At 42.0% G+C, this 23,291-nt stretch overlaps 1 protein-coding gene across 11 annotated transcripts in view; it reads right to left on the bottom strand.

The window, feature by feature from the left end:
- The window catches only part of RIN2 (Ras and Rab interactor 2), a 239,526-nt gene that overhangs the window by 75,467 nt on the left and 140,768 nt on the right, over window positions 1-23,291 (bottom strand). Inside the window, exon 1 of one of the 11 annotated variants that reach the window (XM_045194650.3) lies at window positions 255-464. The exons of the other annotated variants lie outside the window; for them this stretch is intronic. Coding sequence (XP_045050585.2) covers window positions 255-407 — 153 coding nt within the window. The 5' untranslated portion in view covers window positions 408-464. Of the gene's footprint in view, window positions 1-254; window positions 465-23,291 lie in introns of those variants that run through there. 11 annotated transcript variants of the gene reach the window in all.

Here is a 23,291-nt window from a genome sequence, read left to right as displayed (position 1 = left end):
ACCACCCTGACGTGACATCTACACTGCCCTCAAGAACCTTTTAAGATGGAGCCAAAGTTACCATCAGGGTACTCTGCTTGAAACTAGAATTGTCTGAGTTCCTTCTCTGCCCCACTATCGGTTTCTCTTCCTGATAACCCATTTTCATAAAAGTCTTTTTTTTTTTTCCATAAAAGTCTTTAGCTCTAGGCCTGTTTCTGGGGAACCTGAGCCATGATACCTCCCAACATTCCTGCTTGACACCCCGCTCTCACCATTTGAGGTTGATGGTCCTGCCTCTGGGTTATTCCTGGAGCCACAGCCTCTCCTGAATGGTCCCCACCTGGATGTAAATTCTGCAGAGAAGGAATGATTCCTTTTTGCTCTCCACTCCATCCTCTGAGCTTGGGACAGACCCTGGCATACATGAGTTATTGAATGAATGATTGCTCTTCCCTCTCTGCCTTCCTTTTTGTAACTTCCTGTTCATTTCCTTCTACACCAGGGGTAAATCAGGACACAGAGGGGGTGGAGCTCCAACTAGTCCACTAGAACCTTGGCTGGACATGACGGGGAAGTAGCTGATATTGTGGCAGCTGCTAAAGAGGCACTGCTCAAGATTTTTCAATTATTCACCACCAAAAAACACCAACGTGGTTGCACATCCAGAATGTAGCTGCTGCTTCTGATCCACGGTTAAGTTCTCACTGAGCAGAAGCTGGTGGCTTTAAACATGGTCCTCCAATGATTAATTTATAAACTGCTTCTACTGAAATGGAAGAGACCAACTTGGCTTTACCTTGGGCAGGCTGTGAAAGACTGGGTGGACCATGCTGATACAGGTGCTGATGACTCAATGCAAATTCTAGAGGCGTAGACTAGTTTTTTCTTCCTAAACTATATTCAAAGCAAATCCTCTGATATAACTTTGAATTTAGTGACTCCTTGGAAAAAATAAAAATAATTTTTAAAAGACACATAGAGTGTCTATAGTTCAATACCTGGAATATGGAAGCAGCTAGTGTGGTATATCTTGAAATAGTCATTGTGCTAAGGTCCTGATTTACTTTGTCAGCTCTCTGAGGCCTGTATTGTACTAGATTCTTCAGTGACCTCAAAAGTCATAGATATCCCTACATTACTGCCTGCGGCCTTGAGTTTTAGGGTTAACTAACAAGACAAATGAGAGAAGTCCCATGAAGAATGAAGTTGTCCCTAAGAGTTGGCACCAAGTTTCCTATAGCCCTGGTTACTTTAAGTATTTGTAAGTTTTTTTCATTTTTTAAAAATATTTTTAGAGTACTTATTACACAGCAATGGGTCTACAATGGGGAAGAAAAACAAAAGCACAATGTGCTCCATCGAACTTAGGATACACTCAATTATAAGATACACTCACTTTACTTCATATTTTTAAAGTATATTTTACTGATTAGGCTATTACAGTTGTTGCATTTTTTTCTCCCCTTTATTCCCTTCTGCTGTACACCCACCTTCCCACCAACATCCCCCACCTCTTAGTTCATGTCCATGAATCGTACATATAAGTTCTTCGGCTTCTCCATTTTCTATACTATTCTTAACCTCCCCCTGTCTATTTTGTTCCTACCATTTATGCTTCTTAGTCCCCGTACCATTTTCCCCATTCTCTCCCCTCCCCCTGCCTCTGATAACTCTCCATGTGATGTCCATTTCTGTAATTCTGTTCCTGTTCTAGTTGTTTCCTTAGCTTGTTTCTTTTTTGTTGTTAGATTCAGTTGTTGATAGTTGTGAGTTTGTTGTCATTTTACTGTTCATAGTTTTGATCATCTTCTTTTTCTTAGATAAGTCCCTTTAACATTTCATATAATAAGAGCTTGGTGATGATGAACTCCTTTAACTTGACCTTATCTGGGAAGCACTTTATCTGCCCTTCCATTCTAAATGATAGCTTTGCTGGATAGAGTAATCTTGGATGTGGCTCCTTGCCTTTCATGACTTTGAATACTTCTTGCCAGCCCCTTCTTTCCTGTAAGGTTTCTTTGGAGAAATCATCTGATAGCCTTATGGGAACTCCTTTGTAGGCAACTATCTCCTTTTCTCTTGCTGCTTTTCAGATGATCTCCTTCTCTTTGATCTTGGGTAATGTAATTATGATGTGCCTTGGTGTGTTCCTCCTTGGGTCCAGCTTCTTTGGGACTCTCTGAGCTTCCTGGACTTCCTGGAAGTCTATTTCCTTTGCCAGATTGGAGAAGTTCTCCTTTATTATTTTTTCAAATAAGCTTTCAATTTTTTGCTCTTCCTCTTCTCCTTCTGGCACCCTATGATTCGGATGTTGGAATGTTTACTGTTGTCCTGAAGGTTCCTAAGCCTCTCCTCAGTTTTTTCAATTCTTGTTTCTTCATTCTGCTCTGGTTGAATGTTTTTTTCTCCATTCTGCTCCACATTGTTGATTTGAGTCCCAGTTTCCTCCCCTTCACTGTTGGTTCCCTGTATAGTTTGTTTTATTTCACTTTGCATAGCCTTCACTTTTCCCTCTATTTTGTGACCATTTCTGTGAGCATCCTGATTACCAGCGTTTTGAATTCTGCATCTAATAGGTTGGCTATGTCTTCATCGCTTGGTTCTGTTTTTGGAGTTTTGATCTGTTCTTTCATTTGGGCCATATTTCTTTGTCTGGGCATGCCTGTTATATAGTAAGGGGCAGAGCCTTAGGTATTCACCAGGGCAGGGCAACCCATGCTGCTGCGTTGTGGCACTGTATGAAAGGGGGGTGGGGTCACAGAGGGAACAATGCTACTTGCTTGGCTCTTGGCTGTCTCTCAGTCACTTCCCCCACTACCTATAGGCAAATTGGGCCCTTCTGGTGCAGATTCCTGCCTGGGTGGGTGGGTTTATGTAAGTTCTAGGACCCTGTGGGTCTCTCCTACAAACTCTCTTGTGAGACTGGGAGTTTCTCCTGCCGCTGCAACCCCCACACATTTTTATAGCCAGAAGTTTTGGGGCTTTATTTTCCCACACTGGAACCCTGCATTGCATGGTCTGTCTCACTCCCCAGTTGTTCCTCCCAGTTTATCCTCATGCAAATGTGCGACTGCCCGGTCCACCAGCTGCTGCCTTGCCTCAGGTCCTCTCCGCCCTGGCTGCCTGTTTCTATCCCTCCTACTAGTGTGAATGAATATTTCTTCTTTAACTCCTTGGTTGTCAGACTTTGTTACAGTTTGATTTTCTAGCAGCTCTCGTTATTTTTTGATTTTATATTTGTTGTTGTCCTTCTTTTGGTTGTGTGAGCAGGCAAAGTGCATCTACCTACGTCTCCATCGTGGCCGGAAGTGAGCAGATACACTCACTTTATATATCATCAAGAAGAAGAGTTCCCAATTATATTTATACCACGTCCTTGACTATAAAATACACATGATTTTGAGATGAAAAACTTTGAAAATCAGTGCATCTTAGAATTGAAATGTGCTGATCTATGTCTTCATGGAGGTCCAGTTGAAGAGTTCTGAGGTGGTGTTGGTAAATTGTTAGTGTCCTGTTTTGCTGTCTTATTAGTGACAAGGATGCTGTTTGGGGGCTAACAGCTTGGAAATTAGAAAATGGGATAACCTGCAGGTATTCCAGCCTCCTGGGCTCCATGTGGCACCCTCTCCAGGTGGGACAGGGTGCTTAGGATGCATTTTGCCATGATGGTGGCTGGAAGCCTGGCAAGAAGAGGTTCCTGCACAGTGAGCAGACACCTCTTCCTGAAGCCCCTGGGAAACATGAAGCTAGGAGTCAATTCACATGGGAAATGAGAACTAAAACCTGGATGTGATGCCCTGTTGGTCTTTAAGCATTTAGAGGAACTCCAAGGCCTATGCAGTGTGGGTACAGTTGCCACTGAGATCAACCTTGTCCACTTACAGATGGGTTCAGCCATAAAAAGTTCTTACAGTTAAGAAAACTATGCAAAACTTGAAGTAAAAGCTCACTTTCAAAGTATCCTTGGGGACCTAAGCCTACCTAAGAGTCATCTGTGATGTCATTTTGTTTGACTCTTTTCTTCTGATTAAGGCCCAGACTCTATAAAGTCAGATGCAGAATTAGTGGAAGATTGATATTTGTTTGGTAGAAAAGATATCCCCAAAGGTTTTGGTTTTATTGCCCTGTACATCTTTAGCCAGTTTCACATTAGGTTGAACTATATGAATTTGCAACGCTGGAAGGTCAAAATTGTTGAATATCAACAATATCAAGCCTGTATCTAACCTTGCAAAGGCAGATACACAAAGCTGGATAACAACAGATATTTGAGCCCGTTCAAGATGGGATTCTTTTGTCCACTGTTATTTACCTGTCTCTGCTATCTGATTTTTCTTTCATACATTAAGTCAATCTTTGACACATACTCACTGTGGATTTGTATTCGAATTATGTTTTTCACTTTTTGAAAATTATCTCTGAAGTCTATCCATTTGGAAGAGCTCTCCATTCTAAGAGGCTTGACAACTGTGTGGCCTTGGCCTCCTGTGTAGGGCAGTGGGGGTGGGTTGCTTAACCTCTCTGGACTTCATTTTCCTCAAGCATTAAATAGATCAATGGCTTTCTAACACTCTTCTGGCTCAAACTTTTGGTGATTGCCAGCTGTCCTTTGCCTTTCTGGAATGCAGGGGCATGAACACTATAGTCATATTCACTTCCCTTTATCACCTCCAGTTTCCTATTAAACAGCTGTCTTCAACGGGCTTTCTCTAAGCACTGGAGGAGAAGTAATGACTCACTCTTTCAGGAAGTCAATCTCAATGTATATATCAATAATTCAAGTATGAAAACTATTGAATTCAGCATTTCTAATTCTAGGAATTGACCCAAAGAAATAATCAGATAATGTATAAAAGAATGTTTTTGGCAACATCATTTATAATAGTGAACAATGGAAAAATAACTAAATTCAACAACGGGACTCGTCAAAGTGTGGTAGAGCAATATAGTGCAGAATACTATACAGCCATTAACATTGTGATCCTGTTATATATTAATTGATACATACAATGAATGCCATATATCAAAAGATTAAAAATATAAGTATAGTAAAAAATAGTTGCAAAACACTATGTATTCCCTGAGCCCATTCATGTTCATCTATGGGTTTATATAATATAATAGAATTACAAACAACAAAATTCTGGATGCGTCAGCATCAAGATACTCACAGGGTTCATTTCCAGGTAGAGCAATTAGAGGTGGTACAATACAGGTGATATTCTCTTTCTTCTTTACACGTTCTCATTTTTCTATAAGCTTTTTTTAAAAGGAAAATGTAGCTATTTTAATTTTGGGAAAAAGAAAATAATCATTTGATGGGTAGAATCCATATAGAGCCTGGAGTTATCAGCATAGCAATTAAACTAGTTTTCTTCAGGACTCCTGGGTTTGGTGATAAAAATTTGACTATAGGTGCTTAAATTTACCAAATGGAATTGACAGCAGTACTTATATCACTTAGTTGGTGCAGGCCTTGATAAATCAAAGGAAATAAGATGTTCTGCCAATTATCATGGTTGAGCTTTGAATTATGTTTATCACTCACGAAGTCCAGGGCCTTGCCGTTATTCAGAGTTATACCTCACCTATCCAGTCTACCTTTTTTATTTATTTATTTATTTATTTACAAATCTACTCAATTATACACCAGGGACTGACTTCTATATGGATGAAAATCTCTTCTCATTCTAAAACACCAGTTACACAAGCAAGTTTTCTCTCTCTTTTTTTTCTACTTACAAAAAACAGTAAGCTCTCAACTATAAATTCTCTGTGTTCCATTGCTTCTACACAACGCACTCCAAATGCCTACTGATTTCAAGTGCACTGAGACATTGGGGTATGTGTTTAAAGTAGCATTTCCTCAAATGTTTTTCACCTGATTCTGGCAGTGTAGGATGTGAACAGGCATGATTTTCAAACACTGTTACTGCTCTGATGCCACTGTAAACATCCAGCGAAACTGGGTTAAACATTTGAATAAACAAGGTCACTGCGGACTCCTCAAGACCTTTTAAGATGCTGGTGTTCTGTGTAGGTCTGCAGGAATGTGCAGGATTCCACAGACCTACTGACCACAGGAATCTTCCTTGATGGTCATTGTGGGGAGCAGAATTTTGCAGAAACTCTTAAAGAAATCCTGACTTAAGGGGATGCCAACATGGCCCCCAGGGGTGATAACTGGTGCACTTGTAATTTCAGTTTTAATTTTTTTTTTAATTAATAGAGTTAGGATTCAAAGGGAAAGAAATTGTAGAGTAGGTATGAACCTACGATTCACAATATTAAAATGATAAGTTTGAAACAGACTATTAAATTTTTTTTTCTGTAAGTTGAGTATGACAGTGTCCTCTGAGCATATATATTTAGTTTAGGGAAGGAAGAAGGCAGAGGGATTATGAAAAGGGAATTTGAGTTAAAAAAATGTAATGTTTGGTCATTTTCAGTCTTGTGAAGATGATTAGGAACTCTGAGGGGATGAATCACTGAGGCTTTGAAACTTAGTAAATTCAAAGGGTTTGCTCCTCATCAGGAATGGAACTTTGATGCAAAAGTGCACTGCGGCTGCCTTCTCTTCTGTCTCACTTCCTTACTTCGCCACCTCAGTTTCCTGTGATCACCTCCCAAATAGACGACTGGCATTCATATCCTGTCTCGGAATCTGCTCTGGGGAACCCACCCAATGTTTTTCTTTTTGCTATAAATTCACTTGGGAATCTTGCTAAAATGCAGGTCCTGCTTTCTAGGTCTGGGCCTGAGATTCTGCATGTGTGGACTGACAGCCCACACATGGGGGCAAGGCTCTTGTGGTCGGCGAGAGCCCTGAGGACAAGACCAATTCTTTTGCATGTTGGTATATCCAGGGTCAAGTTCTACTGGCCCCATAGTGGATGCTGAATATATATTGGTTAATACTTCAATTTACTAATTTAATTCAGCTGCCCAACCACAAAAGGGAACAGCTGGTATTCAGTGCAAACTCACAAAGAAAAGTCTTTCTGATTGGTAGGAAAGTATATACTGGGAAATCAAAGATTTGGTAATGTGAGTCATGGTCAGTCAGCTCACACTGATGGGAGATCTACTAGGGTACTAGGCTAAACAGATATCAAAAGATGTATAAGATGTTGTTCTTGTCCCAAAAGAGGCTGACAATGTGACTGGGAAGGTAAGAAAAAGAAAAATAACAAGAAACACATGTCTAGTGAGTGATTAGAGATGGTAGTAACACTGATAACTTTAATTTGCTTGACCTGACTAACTTGATGTCCCAGTAAAGCCTTTCTGATCACTGACTAGACTGCGCTGTTACTAAAGCCATTTGCCTTTCCCAGTCAGCAAAAAGAGGCTGCTGAATTTTGCAAGAGGGGCTCAAGTTTAATTTTAGTTCTAGCATGCACTCACCACAACATACACACACACCTGTCTTGTTGAGTGAGGCATCCCTTATCAGAGAAGTTTTAATATCCTTATTCAAGGCAAAGGAACTAAGAACATGTTCTTTATTTTTTTAATTATATTTATTAATTATGCTATTACAGTTGTCCCATTTCCCCCCCTTCACTCCACTCCATCCTGCCCACCCCCTCCCTCCCAAATTCTCCCCCTATAGTTCATGTCCATGGGTCATACTTATAAGTTCTTTGGCTTCTACATTTCCTATACAATTCTTACCCACCCCCTGTCTGTTTTCTACCTACCATTTATGCTACTTATTCTCTGTACCTTTCCCCTCCTCTCCCCCTCTCACTCCCCTGTTGATAACCCTCCATGTGATCTCCATTTCTGTGGTTCTGTTCCAGTTCTAGTTGTTTGCTTAGTTTGCTTTTGTTTTTGTGTTAGATGTGGTTGTTAATAACTGTGAGTTTGCTGTCATTTTTACTGTTCATATTTTTTACCTTCTTTTTCTTAGATAAATCCCTTTAACATGCCATAGAATAAGGGCTTGGTGATGATGAACTCCTTTAACTTGACCTTATCTGAGAAGCACTTTATCTGCCCTTCCATTCTAAATGATAGCTTTGCTGGATACAGTAATCTTGGGTGTATCCACCCTTGATTTTCATGACTTGGAATACTTCTTGCCAGCCCCTTCTTGCCTGTAAAGGCCTCTTTGGAGAAATCAGTGGACAGTCTTATGGGAACTCCTTTGTAAGTAACTGTGTCCTTATCTCTTGCTGCTTCTAAGATTCTTTCCTTCTGTGTAATCTTGGGTAATGTAATTATGATGTGCCTTGGTGTGTTCCTCCTTGGGTCCAACTTCTTTGGGACTCTCTGAGCTTCCTGGATTTCCTGGAAGTCTATTTCCTTTGCCAGATTAGGGAAGTTCTCCTTCATTATTTGTTCAAGTAAGTTTTCAATTTTTTGTTCTTCCTTTTCTCCTTCTGGCACCCCTATAATTCGGATGTTGGAACGTTTCAAGATGTCCTGGAGGTTTCTAAGCCTCTCCTCATTTTTCGGAATTCTTGTTTCTTCATTCTTTTCTTGTTGGATGTTTCTTTCTTCCTTCTGGTCCACACCGTTGATTTGAGTCCCAGTTTCCTTCCCATCACTATTGGTTCCCTGTACATTTTTCTTTGTTTCTCTTAGCATAGCCTTCTTTTTTTCATCTAATTTGCAACCAAATTCAACCAATTCTGTGAGCATCCTGATTACCAGTGTTTTGAACTGTGCATCTGATAGGTTGGCTATCTCTTCATTGCTTAGTTGTATATTTTCTGGAGCTTTGATCTGTTCTTTCATTTGGGCCTTTTTTTTTTTTTTGGTCTTGGCGTGCCTGTTATGTAAAAGGGCAGAGCCTTAGGTGTTCACCAGGGTGGGGTAATGCTGGCGGCTGCTGACACTGTGACACTGTATGTGGGGGGTCAAGAGGGAGCAATGGCGCCTGCTCCACTCTCTACTAGATTTCAGTCACTCCCTCCACTACCCACAATCAAATTGGGACCCTCTGGTGCTGATTCCCGAGTGCGTTGACTTGTGCACGCTCTAGGCCCCTGTGGGTCTCTACAACAAACTCTCCTGTTAGGCTGGGAGTTTCTCCCACTGCCGTCTCAACCCCCATGGGTGTTCTCAATCAGAGGTTTGAGGCTTTATTTCTGCGCTGGAACCCTGGGTTGCTCGGGTCTGTTTTGCTTCCCCACCATTCCTCTGGTTTATCTATGCGTGAATGTGGGGCCGAAGGATCTGCTACTGTCACACTGCATGCCCCGTTCCACAATCCGCCACCTCGCTGTGTCCACCAGCCACCACCTTGCCATGAGTCCTCTCTGCCCCGGCTGCCCATCTCCAACCGGTCTGGATGAATGATTCTTCTTTATCTTCTTGGTTGTCAGACTTACATGCAGTTCGATTTTCTGTCAGTTCTGGTTGTTTTTTGTTTTTAAATTGTTGTTGTCCTTCTTTTGGTTGTGCAAGGAGGCGCAATGTGTCTACCTATGCCTCCATCTTGGCCCCTAGAACATGTTTTTTAGTAAGAGAATCCAACCCACTTCATAAGCAGCATTACTTACAATAGCTAAAAGAGGGAAGCAACACAAATGTCCATCTTTGGAAGAACAGGTAAACAAAATATAGTACGTACATACAATGGAACATTAATCAGCCTTAAAAAGAAAGGAAATTCTGACATATGCTACAACATATATGAATCTTGAGGACATTATGCTGAGTCAAATAAGCCAGGCACAAAAGGGTAAGTATTGTATGATTCCACTTATATGAGATCCCTAGAATAGACAAATTCATAAATACAGAAAGTAGAAGGGTGGCTGCCAGGGGCTGGGAGAGTGAGGAAGGAGAAGTTAATGTTTAAAGGGTACAGAGTTTCAGTTTGAGAAGATGAGCAAGTTCTGGAGATGAATGGTGGTGGTGGTTGCAGAACAATCTGAATGTCCTTAATGCCACAGAATTGTACACTTAAAAATGGTTAAAAAGGTAAATTATTTTTTAAGATTTTACTTATTTATTTTTAGAGAGAGGGGAAGGGAGGGAGAAAGAGAGGGAGAGAAACATCACTGTGTGGTTGCCTTTCACACACCCCCTACTGGGGCCCTGGCCTGCAACCCAGACATATGCCCTGACTGGGAATCGAACTGGTGACCCTCTGGTTTGCAGGCCAACACTCAATCCACTGAGCCACATCAGCCAGGGTGGTAAATTTTATATTATGCATATTTTACCACAATTAAGAAAAAAAAACATAAACCATAAAAGTCAGAAAATAGGGTATCAGAGTTTTTTGTTTTGTTTTTTACAGATACATGCTCTAGAGACAATATTTGGAAGAAATAATTTACAATAATGCAGCTCCAGCTTGTAAGCCCTGGGCTCCCCTAAGAAGGTAACAGTCATCTGAAGCAAAGCTCAAAGAGGGTCCCAAATGAGGAAAGGTTCTCGATAGCATCAATTCCATATACATGGACTGAAGGCTGGCCCTGGGCTAGCAGATTCAAACAGTGCCTCTTGATGCCAGGGGAAACGAAGGCGGGGGAAAGATGGTGGGAGGTGGGGTACAGGACAGAGGGGAATAAAGGAGAGAAAAAAATGGGACAACTGTAATAGCATAATCAATAAAACATATTTAAAAAATGCCACCCCCTCAGCCAAGCCTTTCCCATGCCTCAGCCTCTTCTTTTCCTGATGACATCAAACGTTTAGGATGGATATGAAGGGCCTGCTATTTACATACAAAGATGGTTAGGAATGACCATCCCAGCAAAGGATGCCAGGAATTTTTCTAATGTTTGATGAGATTCCTGGAATAAGACAGCTGGCTGAGATGCCAAGGAGGGAAGACACATCCTTACAATCAGAATTAGGGACCTGAGATCAGGTCTGGAGCTGGAGACCTGGATGCAACCCCACACATGTTTCTTTTGTGTCTGTGAGTGATGTCTGAAAGCTCCCATTGTTTGGGATCAGGGTATTTTAGTTCAGATGAGAAACCTGTCTGTGGTCCAGTTCATGGGTGATTGAGGAAGACTCCTGTAGTTAAAGCTGGAGTTTCAGAATCTGCTTTTAATGCTCAGGGTAACTCAATTGTCAAGACATATTGGATGTTTTTTTAACTCTGAAATAGGTGCAAGGGGCCCCAGGAATCCACAGGGTGAGGTAGTAAAAACTGAGTTAAAAGGGATCCCTGCAAGACCTTCAATCAAAGCTATGGTCATCCCATATACCTGGACCCAAGACCATAGCTACACACCCATGCTCTAGGCTCATGTCTTGAGTATGGTGTGTTTTGGTAACCATGAGATCGATGTTTTTGACATCATATGTAGGCACCATTCATTAACCTGGATACTGATGCAAGCTCTTTCTGTGAGCATGTTACATCTCAACAAAAAGGTAAACATGTAATAAAATTAAATGAATAAATAGTGCCATTGGTAGACTAAAGAATCATGACACTTTTTTTGTAGGGTTTTTCTTTTATATTTTTAAAGTATTTTTTATTGATTACACTATTACAGTTTTCCCAATTTCCCCCCAATCCCCCCTCCACCCTGCTTCCCACATTAGTTCATGTCCATTGGTTGTACATACAAGTTCTTTGAACCCTCTGTTTCCTATACCATTTTTTATCTCTCCCTGTCTATTTTATGCCTACTAATTATGCTTCTTCTTCTCTGTACCTTTCCTCTCCTATTCCTCCCTCCCCCCTCCCCACTGAACTCCCTCTGTGTGATGTCCATTTCTCTGATTCTGTTCCTGTTTTGGGTTTTGCTTAGTTTTTGTTGTTTTTCTTTTCTTTTAGGTTCATTTGTTGACAGTTGTGAGTTTGTTGTCACTTTACCGTTCACATTTTTTATCTTCTTTTTCTAAGATAAGTCCCTTTAACATTTCATATAATAAGGACTTGGTGATGATGAACTCCTTTAACTTGACCTTATCTGGGAAGCACTTTATCTGTCCTCCCATTCTTTTTTTTTTTTTTTAAATATATTTATTGTTTATGCTATTACAGTTGTCCCATTTCCCCCCCTTCACTCCATCCTGCCCACCCCCTCTCTCCCACATTCCCCTCCTATAGTTCATGTCCATGGGTCATACATATAAGTTCTTTGGCTTCTACATTTCCTATACTATTCTTACCCACCCCTTGTCTATTTTCTACCTACCATTTATGCTACTTATTCTCTGTACCTTTCCCCCCTCTCTCCCCCTCCCACTCCCCTGTTGATAACCCTCCATGTGATCTCCATTTCTGTGGTTCTGTTCCAGTTCTAGTTGTTTGCTTAGTTTGCTTGTTTTTGTTTTAGGTGTGGTTCTTAATAACTGTGAGTTTCCTGTCATTTTTACTGTTCATATTTTTTATCTTCTTTTTCTTAGATAAATCCCTTTAACATTTCATATAATAAGGGCTTGGTGATGATGAACTCCTTTAACTTGACCTTATCTGAGAAGCACTTTATCTGCCCTTCCATTCTAAATGATAGCTTTGCTGGATACAGTAATCTTAGGTGTAGGTCCTTGTCTTTCATGACTTCAAATACTTCTTTCCAGCTCTTCTTGCCTGAAAGTTTTCTTTAGAGAAATCAGCTGATATCCGAACTGGCACCCCTTTGCAGGTAACTCTCTCCTTTCCTCTTGTTTCTTTTAGGATTTTCACCTTGTCTTTAATCTTGGATAACTTAATGATGATGTACCTTGATGTGTGCTTCCTTGGGTCCAACTTCTTTGGGACTCTCTGGGCTTCCTGGACTTCCTGGAAGTCTATTTCCTTCGCCAGATTAGGGAAGTTTTCCTCCATTATTTGTTCAAATAAATTTTCAATTTCTTGCTCTTGTTCTTCTTCTTCTGGCACTCCTATAATTTGGATATTGGAATGTTTCAGGTTGTCCCAGAGAATCCTCACCCTCTCTTCATTTTTTTGGATTCTTGTTTCTTCATTCTGATCTGGTTGGATGTTTATTTCTTACTTTTGTTCCAAATTGTTGCTTTGAATCCTGGTTTCCTTCCTGTCACTGTTGGTTCCCTGAATATTTTACTTTATTTCATTTTGGGTATCTTTCATTTGTTCTTTCATTTTTCAACCAAGTTCAATCAGTTCTGTTAGTATTTTGATTACTGTTGAGAGCTAGGAAAGAGGGCTAGACAATTATAAGCATTGCTAAGCAGAAAACCTCTTGAAGGTCACTAGAGTGGATAAGGAAGAGAAACAATGTCAGCTGAAATAAGCTTATCAACAGGAGACAGACAGATAGTTCTGATCAACAGGAGACAGGCAAAAGTTCCTCCTGACCCCAGAGCAAGAGTTCCTCCTGACCCCAGAGCTATGCAGAGATAACCGCAACTCCCGCTTTTGTAGCTTGCTTGCTTGCTTCGCGTGCCTATAAAAGAGCTAGCCTGTGAGCGTTTGGCGTGACTCCCCTTCGCAGCCTTAACAGGAACCCTGGGAGTTCGCCCCTGCGCAGGTAAAAATAAAGTACCACCTATTTGCACTCCACACGTCTCCATTTGATTTTCTGCTCGCGTTCAGGATACAACAATTACCAGGGCTTTAAATTCTCCATCAGATAGGTTGGCAATCTCCTCAGTGCTTAATCCTGAGGTTTTGATCTATTCTTTCATTTGGGCCATATATCTTCGTCTTGTTGCAGCTGATAGGTTGTATGGGATGGAGCCTTAGGTATTTGCCAGGGCGGGATAATCCACATTGATGCACTGTGGCACTGCCTGTGGGGGAGGGACCAGAGAGGGAACAGTGCTGCTTGCCTGCTTGTCTCTAGTGCACTTTCCAACAGACTCTCATGTGAGACTGGGAGAAACTCCCACTGAGGCACTCCCAGCCATAGCCCACAGTCAGCTCTGAGTCTCAGTATTCCCCTTAAGTCAGCCCCTCCTGCTTGGCCCACCGAGCTCAGCACCCACCCCACCCCCACGTTCTGCTGCAACATGGCGGTTTTTCTGAGTCTGCCAGCTGGGTCCACTGCCTTCCCTGTCTGGTTGATTTTAATTCCTTGGTTGTCAGAGTTCCATGCAATTTGATTTTCTGGGACTTTTGGCTGTTTGATTTTAGATTGGTTGTTATCCTCTTCTTGGTTGTATGAGGAAGTGAAGGGTTTCTACCTATGCCTCCATCTTGGCCTGAACTTAGAATCATGACATTTAAATGCATGGATGAACCTGGGTTGGACCTAAAATGATGGTAAAGGACATAACTGGGGCAATTACTGCACACTGAGGGCTGGAGCACAGTGTTGTGTCACTGTTTAATTTCTTAGTTTTGCTCCTTTTATAGTGATTATATAAGATATTGTCCTTCCTCGTAGAAAATACACACTAAAGGATTTAAATGGGCATGATGTCTCCACTGTATCCCCAGGTGGTTCAGAAAATATATTACATATGTAACCACATATATAGAGGTATAATTTATATGTTTATGGGATATTTACATACTTACACAATGTGTGTGGGAGAAAGGTAATGCTAAGGCAAATGGGGCAAAATGTAAATAATTGGTGATTGTGGACCTGGAGCAACAGATATATAGAAGTCCCTTGTATTATTCTTACAACATTTATGTAAATTTGAAATGATAGAGGACAGATTTACATGAAAGTATATAACACAAGAAATCCTTTGTGCTATTTTTGCAATTCTTCTGTAAATTTGAAATTATTTCAATGAAAACCTCCTCCCCCACCCCCAAGGTGGAAAAAATTAAAATGAGGAACATAGGAATGAAAAGCAGGCTTCCAGAGACCACTTCCCTAATTCCTTCTAGCACATTTCCAAAGCTCACTCTGCACATCCTTATTGTTAGGAAATCTCTCCTTTGGAAAATTTGGTCAGCTCAGTTCCTTGTCTTCAAAATCTGCATCGATGTGTCCCTGGAACACAAGCCAGAGGAAGCATGCCTGAGGAGGCTGCACCTCTTCCTGAAAAAGGCTGCTCCAAGGCCTGGCCCTGCCATGACCCCTGTGCACACCCACCACACCCAGCTGAGCCTCTTCCCCAGGGCTCCTGATTAGGCCTCAGGGGAAGCCAATGCTCAGTGGCCACCAGATAGGCCACCTGAACTTACTGATGAGGGCTGGAACCACAGAGTCCCAGCTGGAAGGCCCGCTTGGCCTCCTGTTACCTATGGGACCTGTGGGGCAAGACGGCTGCCTCCCTGAGCCTCAATTTCTTCATCTGTAAAGGAGGCGATGATAAATTGGTGGGAGGCTGAAAGGGAGCATAAGGAAGGTGTCTGGCACATCCACGAGCAAAAAGCTCCAACCAAAATCAGCCCATGCCAATGGTTGGTAGGGCCTGCTGAGAGTGTGCTGTGGTGCAACACATAGGGGCATGCATGTGCTGAAAAATGCTCATCTTTGATGGACTAACCCAGCACTTGGCTGTCGAGTTTGCAGAAATAAAACCATTTTAATTTCATCAGAGTTAACTTTTCTTTCACTTGGAACAAATAAATAATTATTTTTATTTACATATCGGTGGTAGTGGCAGGTCAAAATATTTTAGTATTTAGAAATTCTAAAGGCATTTTATGTAGTCTAGGAGGTAGGGTAGGAACGGATTGTCGGGTGAGTGTTGGGGTGGAGAAGAGAGTGAGTAGGCTCAAAGGGAAAATTATAAAAGAGGCTGCTCTGGTGACAGTTGTATTTGTTTTATGACCCCCAGTAGGCTACTAGCAAAAAGTTGGGAGTAGGCACTGTTCTCTGTGGGTATATTTTCCTATCATCCCCACCCCAAGTCCAACTTCAACAAATAGTAGATAGTTAACAAATGACCACAAATCTCTTGGAATAGAAGGGAAGGTGGAGTGCTAACTTCTGCCTGGGAGTAATTTCTGTCTCTCCAGTTTGATTCTGAAAAGCTTTGAGTTTTTACACTTGAAGGCTTAGTAATAAATGAAGACATCCTTGGATTCTGTGAATTGTTCTCAACCTTCGTTCATTTGCATGCCAGGAATGAGAGACTCATTCCACAGCATTATTCTAGTTTCCAGAGAGTTATTTTACCTCTTCCCTTTGATGACCAAAATCTTTTTCAAGTTCCTGTGTATAGAGTATAACATAACACTTCTTGGATGAAACCTTATTAGGTCTTTAAGTGATAGCACTATGAGTGCGATGGTTAGGGAAGAGATGGAAGTTGTCCTAACTTTGGGAAAGTCTTAGGAAGTCCATGTCACATGTCACAGGAAAGGTAAAGAAGTACACCTTGCTTACCAACTCAGCTGATGGTAACGAGTGGCCTTCTCTGCAGCAAGTACTATCCATTGTGCCATTTAATCCTCACATCGTCCTTGTGTGATAGTACAGGGACTTTTGATACTTTTATTTTAAGTAAATAAAAGTATCAGATAAGGAAACTGAGGCTCTGAGAGTTTTTTTCACATCAAGGATCTGGTAATGGCTGCAACAAGGTTTGGCAGCCAGGGTTCTCAGACTTGCAAACCCACAACATTTCCACCAGTATTTCCCCAGGTGGGGTACACAGCTCTGATGCACTAAAAGTAACATTGGGCTGCATTAGTTGGAAAGGTCAATGTGTGTACTTCTAGAAAGGCCCTGATGGCTGTCCCCAGGATGAACTTACCAGCTTCATCTTGGACTCTGAGGGCTCTTCCAGAATCTACTTCCCTCCTCTCTAATCTCAGCCTTCCTGTATCTACTTTCGCTCTTTGGCATTTCCTTTCGTCTGCTGATAAATAGAACATGAGGCTGCTCTCAGTGTCTGGCTGAAGGCTTCACCAGAAACCATGGCTTCCAAGGTGTGGAAGTTTTCCTGGAGAGAGCTCAGGGCAACACCCAGATGCATATCTAGAGCTGCTCCTCACCTGGTTATAGAGCCACCCTTGCCGAGGAAGGCTCTGACAGTCACTCCAATGTATATGTCCTATCAGAGGTCCCTGGTGGCCTCTGGACACAATCATTTGTTTTGTTTTTTGCTTTGTCCAGCTTGCCTCACATGGGTTTTACTGTTAAAATAGTTTCAACATTTAAACATAAAGAATATTTCATGCAAAAATCATGAAATTAACATAAAAACCCAAGTTCAAAGGTCCTAGCTTCTTGATAATTAGAAACACTTGGCTCTCATGATGTTGCTGTCTTTATTTTTATTTTTGTATTTTAAAATTAGGCCCTCACTGCTGTGGCTCAGTGGATTGAGTGCCAGCCTGTAAACCAAAGGGTCACCCCTTTGATTCTCAGTCAGGGCACATGCCTGGGTTGTAGGCTAGGTCCCCAGTAGGAGGTGTGCAAGAGGCAACTACACACTGATGTTTCTCTCCCTCTCTTTCTCCCTCCCTTTCTCTCTCTAAAAATAAAAATAAAGTCCCTTAAAAAATAAAATAAAATTATTTTTTATTTTTCAATCACAGTTGTCATATAATATTATATTAGTTTCAGGAGTATGCCCCAGTTATTAAACATTATATAACTTACTAAGTGATCACTCCAGTAAATCTCCTACCCATCTGACACCACACATAGTTATTCTCTATGCTGTACTTTACATCCGCATGACTATTCTGTAGCTACCAATTTGTGCTTCTTAATCCTGTCACCTTTTTCACCCATCCCCAACCCCCTCCCATCTGGCAACCATCAAAATGTTCTCTGTATCTAAGAGTCTGTTTCAGTTCTGCTTGTTTATGTTGCTTTTTAGATTCAATTGTTGATAAATATGTATTTTTGCCATTTTATTGTTCACATTTTTTATCTTTTTTCTTCTTCTTAAAGAAGAACCTTTAATATTTCATATAATACTGGCTTGGTGGTGGTGAACTCCTTTAGCTTCTTGTCTGGGAAGCTCTTTATCTATCCTTTGATTCTAAATGATAGCTTTGCTGGGTAGAGTAATCTTGGTTGTAGGTCCTTGCTTTTCATCACTTTGAATATCTCTTGCCAATCCTTTCTGGACATTTGAGATATCAGCTGACAGTATTATGAGAGCTCCCTCATATGTTACTAACTGCTTTTCTTTCGCTGCTTTTAAGATTCCCTTTGTCTTTAATCTTTTGCATTTTAATTATGATGTGTTTTGCTGTGTTCCTCTTTGAGTTCATCTTGTTTGGGACTTTCTACACTTCCTGAACTTGTATGTCTATTCCTTCACCAGGTTAGGGAAGTTTCTGGTCATTCTTTTTTTTCAAACAGGTTTTCAATATCTTGTTCTCTCTCTTCTCCTTTTGGCATTTCCATGATGCAAATATTGGTACACCTGAAGTAGTCCCATGGGTTCCTTACACTATACTCATTTTTTGGATTCTTTTTTCTTTTTGCCATTTTGATTGGGTGTTTTTTTGTCTGTTTAGTGTTTTGTTTTGTTTTTGTTTTTGTTTTTTTTGCTTCCCTTATATTAAATCACTGACTTGATTCTCGGCTTCCTCTACTGTAGTGTTGATTCACTTTAAATTATTCTTCATTTCAGTTAGTGTATCCCTCATTTGTGATTGGTTCCTTTTATGGTTTCCACGTCCTTTATGTTGTTGAAGTTTTAAGTTCATCTACTCTAGCCCTAAGTTCATTGAGCATCCTTATAACCAGTGATTTGAACTCTGCATCTAGTAGCTTGCTTGTCTCCATTTTGTTCAGTTTTTTTTCCTGGAGTTTTGATCTGTTCTTTCATTTGGGCCATGTTTCTTTGTCTCCTCCTTTTGGCAGCCTTCCTGTGTTTGTTTCTATGTATTAGGCTGAGCTGTTATGATTCCTGGGCTTGGTAGAGTATGCTAATATAGTAGGTGTCCTATAGGGTCCAATGACACAGCCTCCCCATTCACCGAAGACACCATGGAGGATCAGTTGTGCAGGGGCCAACCACATGAAGCAGGACTTACTTCAGCAGGACTCTGGTGCCCACTGAGTCCATCCCTTGAGTGTGTTTCTTGTGGAGGTGGTTGAGTGGGGCCTTATATGTGGTCTGAAGCTTTCCACCAGTTGTGCTAGTTCTGAGGAGGTGCAGGCCAAGCTCACTGGGCATCGGCTATAAAGCAATCTGCAGGTGGCTACCATTTGTGCCAGGCTTTGAGGTGCCAAGGAGAGGCTAAGCTGAGATCCAAAGCCTATTGCTGGTAGTGCTGGGCCTGGGGCCACTTAGCAAGAGATACAAGGCACACCGAGGCCAGACACTTCTTGTTTGAGAGATTTTAGGAAACTATGAAGCATGAGCCAAGACAGGCTATTCTTATGGAAAAGCCATGGGAAACAGCTTGGGTGGGCCCAGAGGTTGGGTGGGGCAGGGTATCAGGAAATCACCAGGGCAGGGCGACAGGATGAACCTGGTTGATAGAGACTCAGATATGGTGCCTGCCTGGCAGCTCTATAAGGGAGAAGACTCAGAAAAGGTACAATGGCCTCTGCCAGCACTTTTGTCTGTCAGAAAGCTGCCCTTCCAGCTCTCACTCTGATGCCAGACAATTCAGGTCCTCCCCGTATGTTCCTGGTTCCTTTCAAGCTGTTGTCCCAGTACTGGAGCTCAGAGTGAGTGATTCCAAGTCTGTGTGCAGGCCCTTTAAGAGGAATTTTCTGGGACTCCAGGAGCCCTCTGTCTTTCTCAGAGAGCTACAATCCTCTCTGGTTTTTACAGCCAGAAGTTATTGGGACTTTTCTTCCTGACACCGGAACCCTAGGCTGGGAAGTCTGGTGTGGGGCTGGGACTCCTCACTCCTCAGTGGGGACCTCTGCAGCTGAGCTATCCCTTCTGATTTTTATCTACCACATTTGGGACTAGCCCGGTCAGCATTTCCACTCCTTCTACCAGTCGGCTTCAATGTGACTTCTTCTTTATATCCTTAGTTGAAGATTTCTGTTAGCTAGATGTCAGGTAGTTCTGAATGATAGCTGTTCTGTAGTTTAGTTATAATTCTGATGTGGTTGTGAGAGGATGCAAGGACCATATTTACTTATGCCACTATCTTGTGTTGTTGACTTTATGTGGAACATCTGCCCTTCAGTTTGCTACAGTCCTCACCATCCCCTATTGTTCTCCAATACTGAGCCCAGAAGTCAGCTGCCATTTATCCATTTCCACTTAGGTTGGCTTTACTGGTTTATAGTATCTACCTGACTCCTGCAGGCATCTGGAGTTGAGACCTCCAGAGTATTCATTGTAGCTACTTCTGACAAACTCTGTGAGGCAGGTATTATGATTCAGAAAAGAGTGGGCTCTGCTCTCAGAGACCAGACTCTATTCTCCCTGGCATGTGTTTATTTGTAAACTGGAGACACTGCTACCCACATACAACATTGCCTTTGAGAATTCGGTGACAAAATGAATTATCTCCCAAGTCAGTGGGCAGCAACCCTTCACTGAAGAGGGCCAGAGAGTCAATATTTTAGGCTTCATGCATAATACAATCTCTGAATCAACTCAGTTCTGCATTTTGGAATGGAAACAGCCATAGCCAATACATAAATGAAGGGGTATGGTGGTGTCTCAATTATAAAAACAGGTGCCCAGCCAGATTTTGGCCTGTGGGTCACAGTTTGCTCACTGTCCTAAGTAATTGTCTTGTTCCTTCTGCTGCTCCCCTCCAGTTCACTCCATGTATTTCAGTTACAGTAGTTATTTCAAAAGTGTGGGCCTGAACAACAAATAAATAACCAGAGTTTGCAATCTTCCTCCCTTCCAGGTGGGAGTCACATCTGGCCCAGTGTTTGCTGGGTGGATTCTCAGGAGTGGAGAAGAAAACCATCAAGCTTGAGACTCCAGACAGGCCAACATGTTCTGCACAATAAAGACAATAAGGTGGAGGGCAAGGCAGAGTAATGGGAAATGGCTGCAAGACTCAGGGAGGAGTTCTGAGAGAATGGAGAAGCACATCTCTTTAGGGAACTGCTGAGCACATGGACAAAGTGTACAGAAGGACCAGCAAGCTGACTGCAAGGGTGTTGGGCAGGAGGCCAACTCTGGTGTCCTTTGAGGGACAACAAGGAAGATCTGGATTGTACTTTGGTTTTCTTGTTTGATGGATTGCAACCACAATGCTAATGCTCGGCAAGATTTGTGAGGGTTGCACATATGTTGGATTGTGTCATTCCCATCCTCAAAACCTTTCATGGCTTCCAGTTGGACTATTAATGGAATCCCAACTCCTCACCCAGTTGGCATGATGGGCCCCTGCTTCCCTTCTGCCCTTACTTCATGCCATTCCCCACACCCACCGTCCAGTTGCTTCCCACCCTGTTCTTTCAGTCTCAGGCTCTACACATGCCTACCCCTTGCCTGGGAATTCTCTTCTTGACTCTCTCCCTCCTGAAGAGTTATGCTTAAATGCCACCTCCTCAAGAAGCCCTCCCCAATCATCCACTCAGGCAGCCTTGCCCCCATCGTACAGATTCAGGTTTGTCTAAATTATTATCTATTTTCCCATCACTGCACACTTAGTGCCCAAGACTCTGCTATTATAGGTGCTGAGTCATTATAGAGTGAATAAATAAACAATACATGTATAATAGACACATACATGCAATACACACTTCATTCATTCAGCATGTTTATTGAACACCTACTATTAAAGGCCAGGTGCTGACCTAGTCCCAGGTAATACACATTGAGGACAGCAGGTGCTAAATACATGAACACGACTCTTTTTGCTTTCATTTTTTCTACTTCTGGAAGGCCTGTCCCAGAAATAGTTAGAGAGACCTCAGAAATGGGTCATTTCCTAATTTTCATTGCAGACCAGGAATTATCAACCTCAGCACAATGGAAATTTGAGGCCAGATAATTGGCTGTGGGGGTTGCTCATGCATTGTAAAAAGCCAGCAAGTAGCACCTCCACCCAATCTGTGACAACCAAAAATATTTCTAGAAAACTAGTGACCTTAACTAAGCTAACTGGCTGTCTGGACCAGAACCCCAAGCAACCGGTGTCTTTGAGACCTTACCCTCTCAACAGACTCAGAAATAAGCCCAGAATCTTGAAGTAGAATGAGAGAAAGAGAGAGAGAGAAAGGCTCCTGGCATGCTCCCACCTGAACATAAACAGAGAGCACTGAATGAAAACAAAGCATTCAACAAGCCACTAGAGACCAGGTCTGAAACAAGGCAGGGCACAGGCTACTCAGACCACAAGAATAACTGACCAGCTCTATTCTGTCACACACTGAGTGTTGGCTGCTTCTTTACCACTGACACCACTGGCTCCCTTTATTCCACTGCCTTCTAGATAAAAATTATTCAGCTACCCAATCACTGCATTGTCCTCACTTCCTGATAACATTCAACTCCTTCAGGACTGCCAGATAAAATACAAGATGCCCAATTAAATTTGATAAACAATGAATAATTTTTCAGTATAAGCATGTCTCAAATGTTGCATAGGATATACTTATGCTATGTCTGAAATTGAAATTCAAATGGGCGTTCTATATTTTTATCTGCTAAATCTGCAGCACTTCTTTCCTTAGAATTAACCAGCACAAGCCCAAATCCTGTAAGTCGCTCCAAACTCCCCCATACTCAGAGCCCTGACATGGTTCTTCTGGTTTGTCCCTGGCTGCCGCAAGCTGGTAAACCAAATTCTTGCTGAACTATGTATTACTGCTGATATTTTAGAAGAATAAGCCCCACTTTTTGAGGCAGGAAACACTGAGAAGCAGCCACCTGAAAGGGCCAGCTGTGGCTAGCCAGTAGGGGACACACTAGGGGTCAAGCTAGGTGTAAAGAGCAGGGAAAGTAAATCAGACTCACATCCCAACTAACAAGCATCTAACACAGGGACTGTAGGCGACATATCTCATTTCAGAGCAGGACAAGGCACAGAGCCTGCATTTAATGCTCCATCTCTATGAAATTCTTTCCAAGCTGAAGTATAGTCACCATGGAACCAATACGGGAATCACAAACTTGGGCAAGTTTTACATCCTCTCCACGTCTCAGTTTCCTCCTCTGAAAATTGGGTATAACGATAATGTGAAGATTTGGGTATAAAGTGCTTAGAATTTTGCCTGGAATAGTGTTAACGAAACTAAACATGAATTTTACAAAGGAGTTGAATAAGAAGGAAGGTTGGGCTGTGACTGTGGAAAGGCACCAAAACAGTGGTTTTCACCAAAATGCAAAGCACATTTAGCAAAGGACTGGTTGCTCCTGTTTGTTCTTTTGGCAAATGGCAGTGTATACTGACAAGAGAGTTGAAGAGTCATTTTCCCCAAACTCTGTGGAGAGGGGAGGAGCCTGCACCTCTGAATCTTAGCACAACGAAGGCTGGAGCACCTGTGTGTTGATAAATGGTGACATCAGGTGTTAGAGACTGGGGGGTGGGATGAAGATTTTATTTCTGTCTGTTAAGCTGAGTCACCCTGCCTCTAAGGATCCCCACTGGTGTGTCTGTGTGCAGT

Source organism: Desmodus rotundus, chromosome 6 (assembly GCF_022682495.2).
Source record: "Desmodus rotundus isolate HL8 chromosome 6, HLdesRot8A.1, whole genome shotgun sequence".
Taxonomy (NCBI): domain Eukaryota; kingdom Metazoa; phylum Chordata; class Mammalia; order Chiroptera; family Phyllostomidae; genus Desmodus; species Desmodus rotundus.
This window is presented reverse-complemented; position numbering and strand designations above follow the sequence as displayed.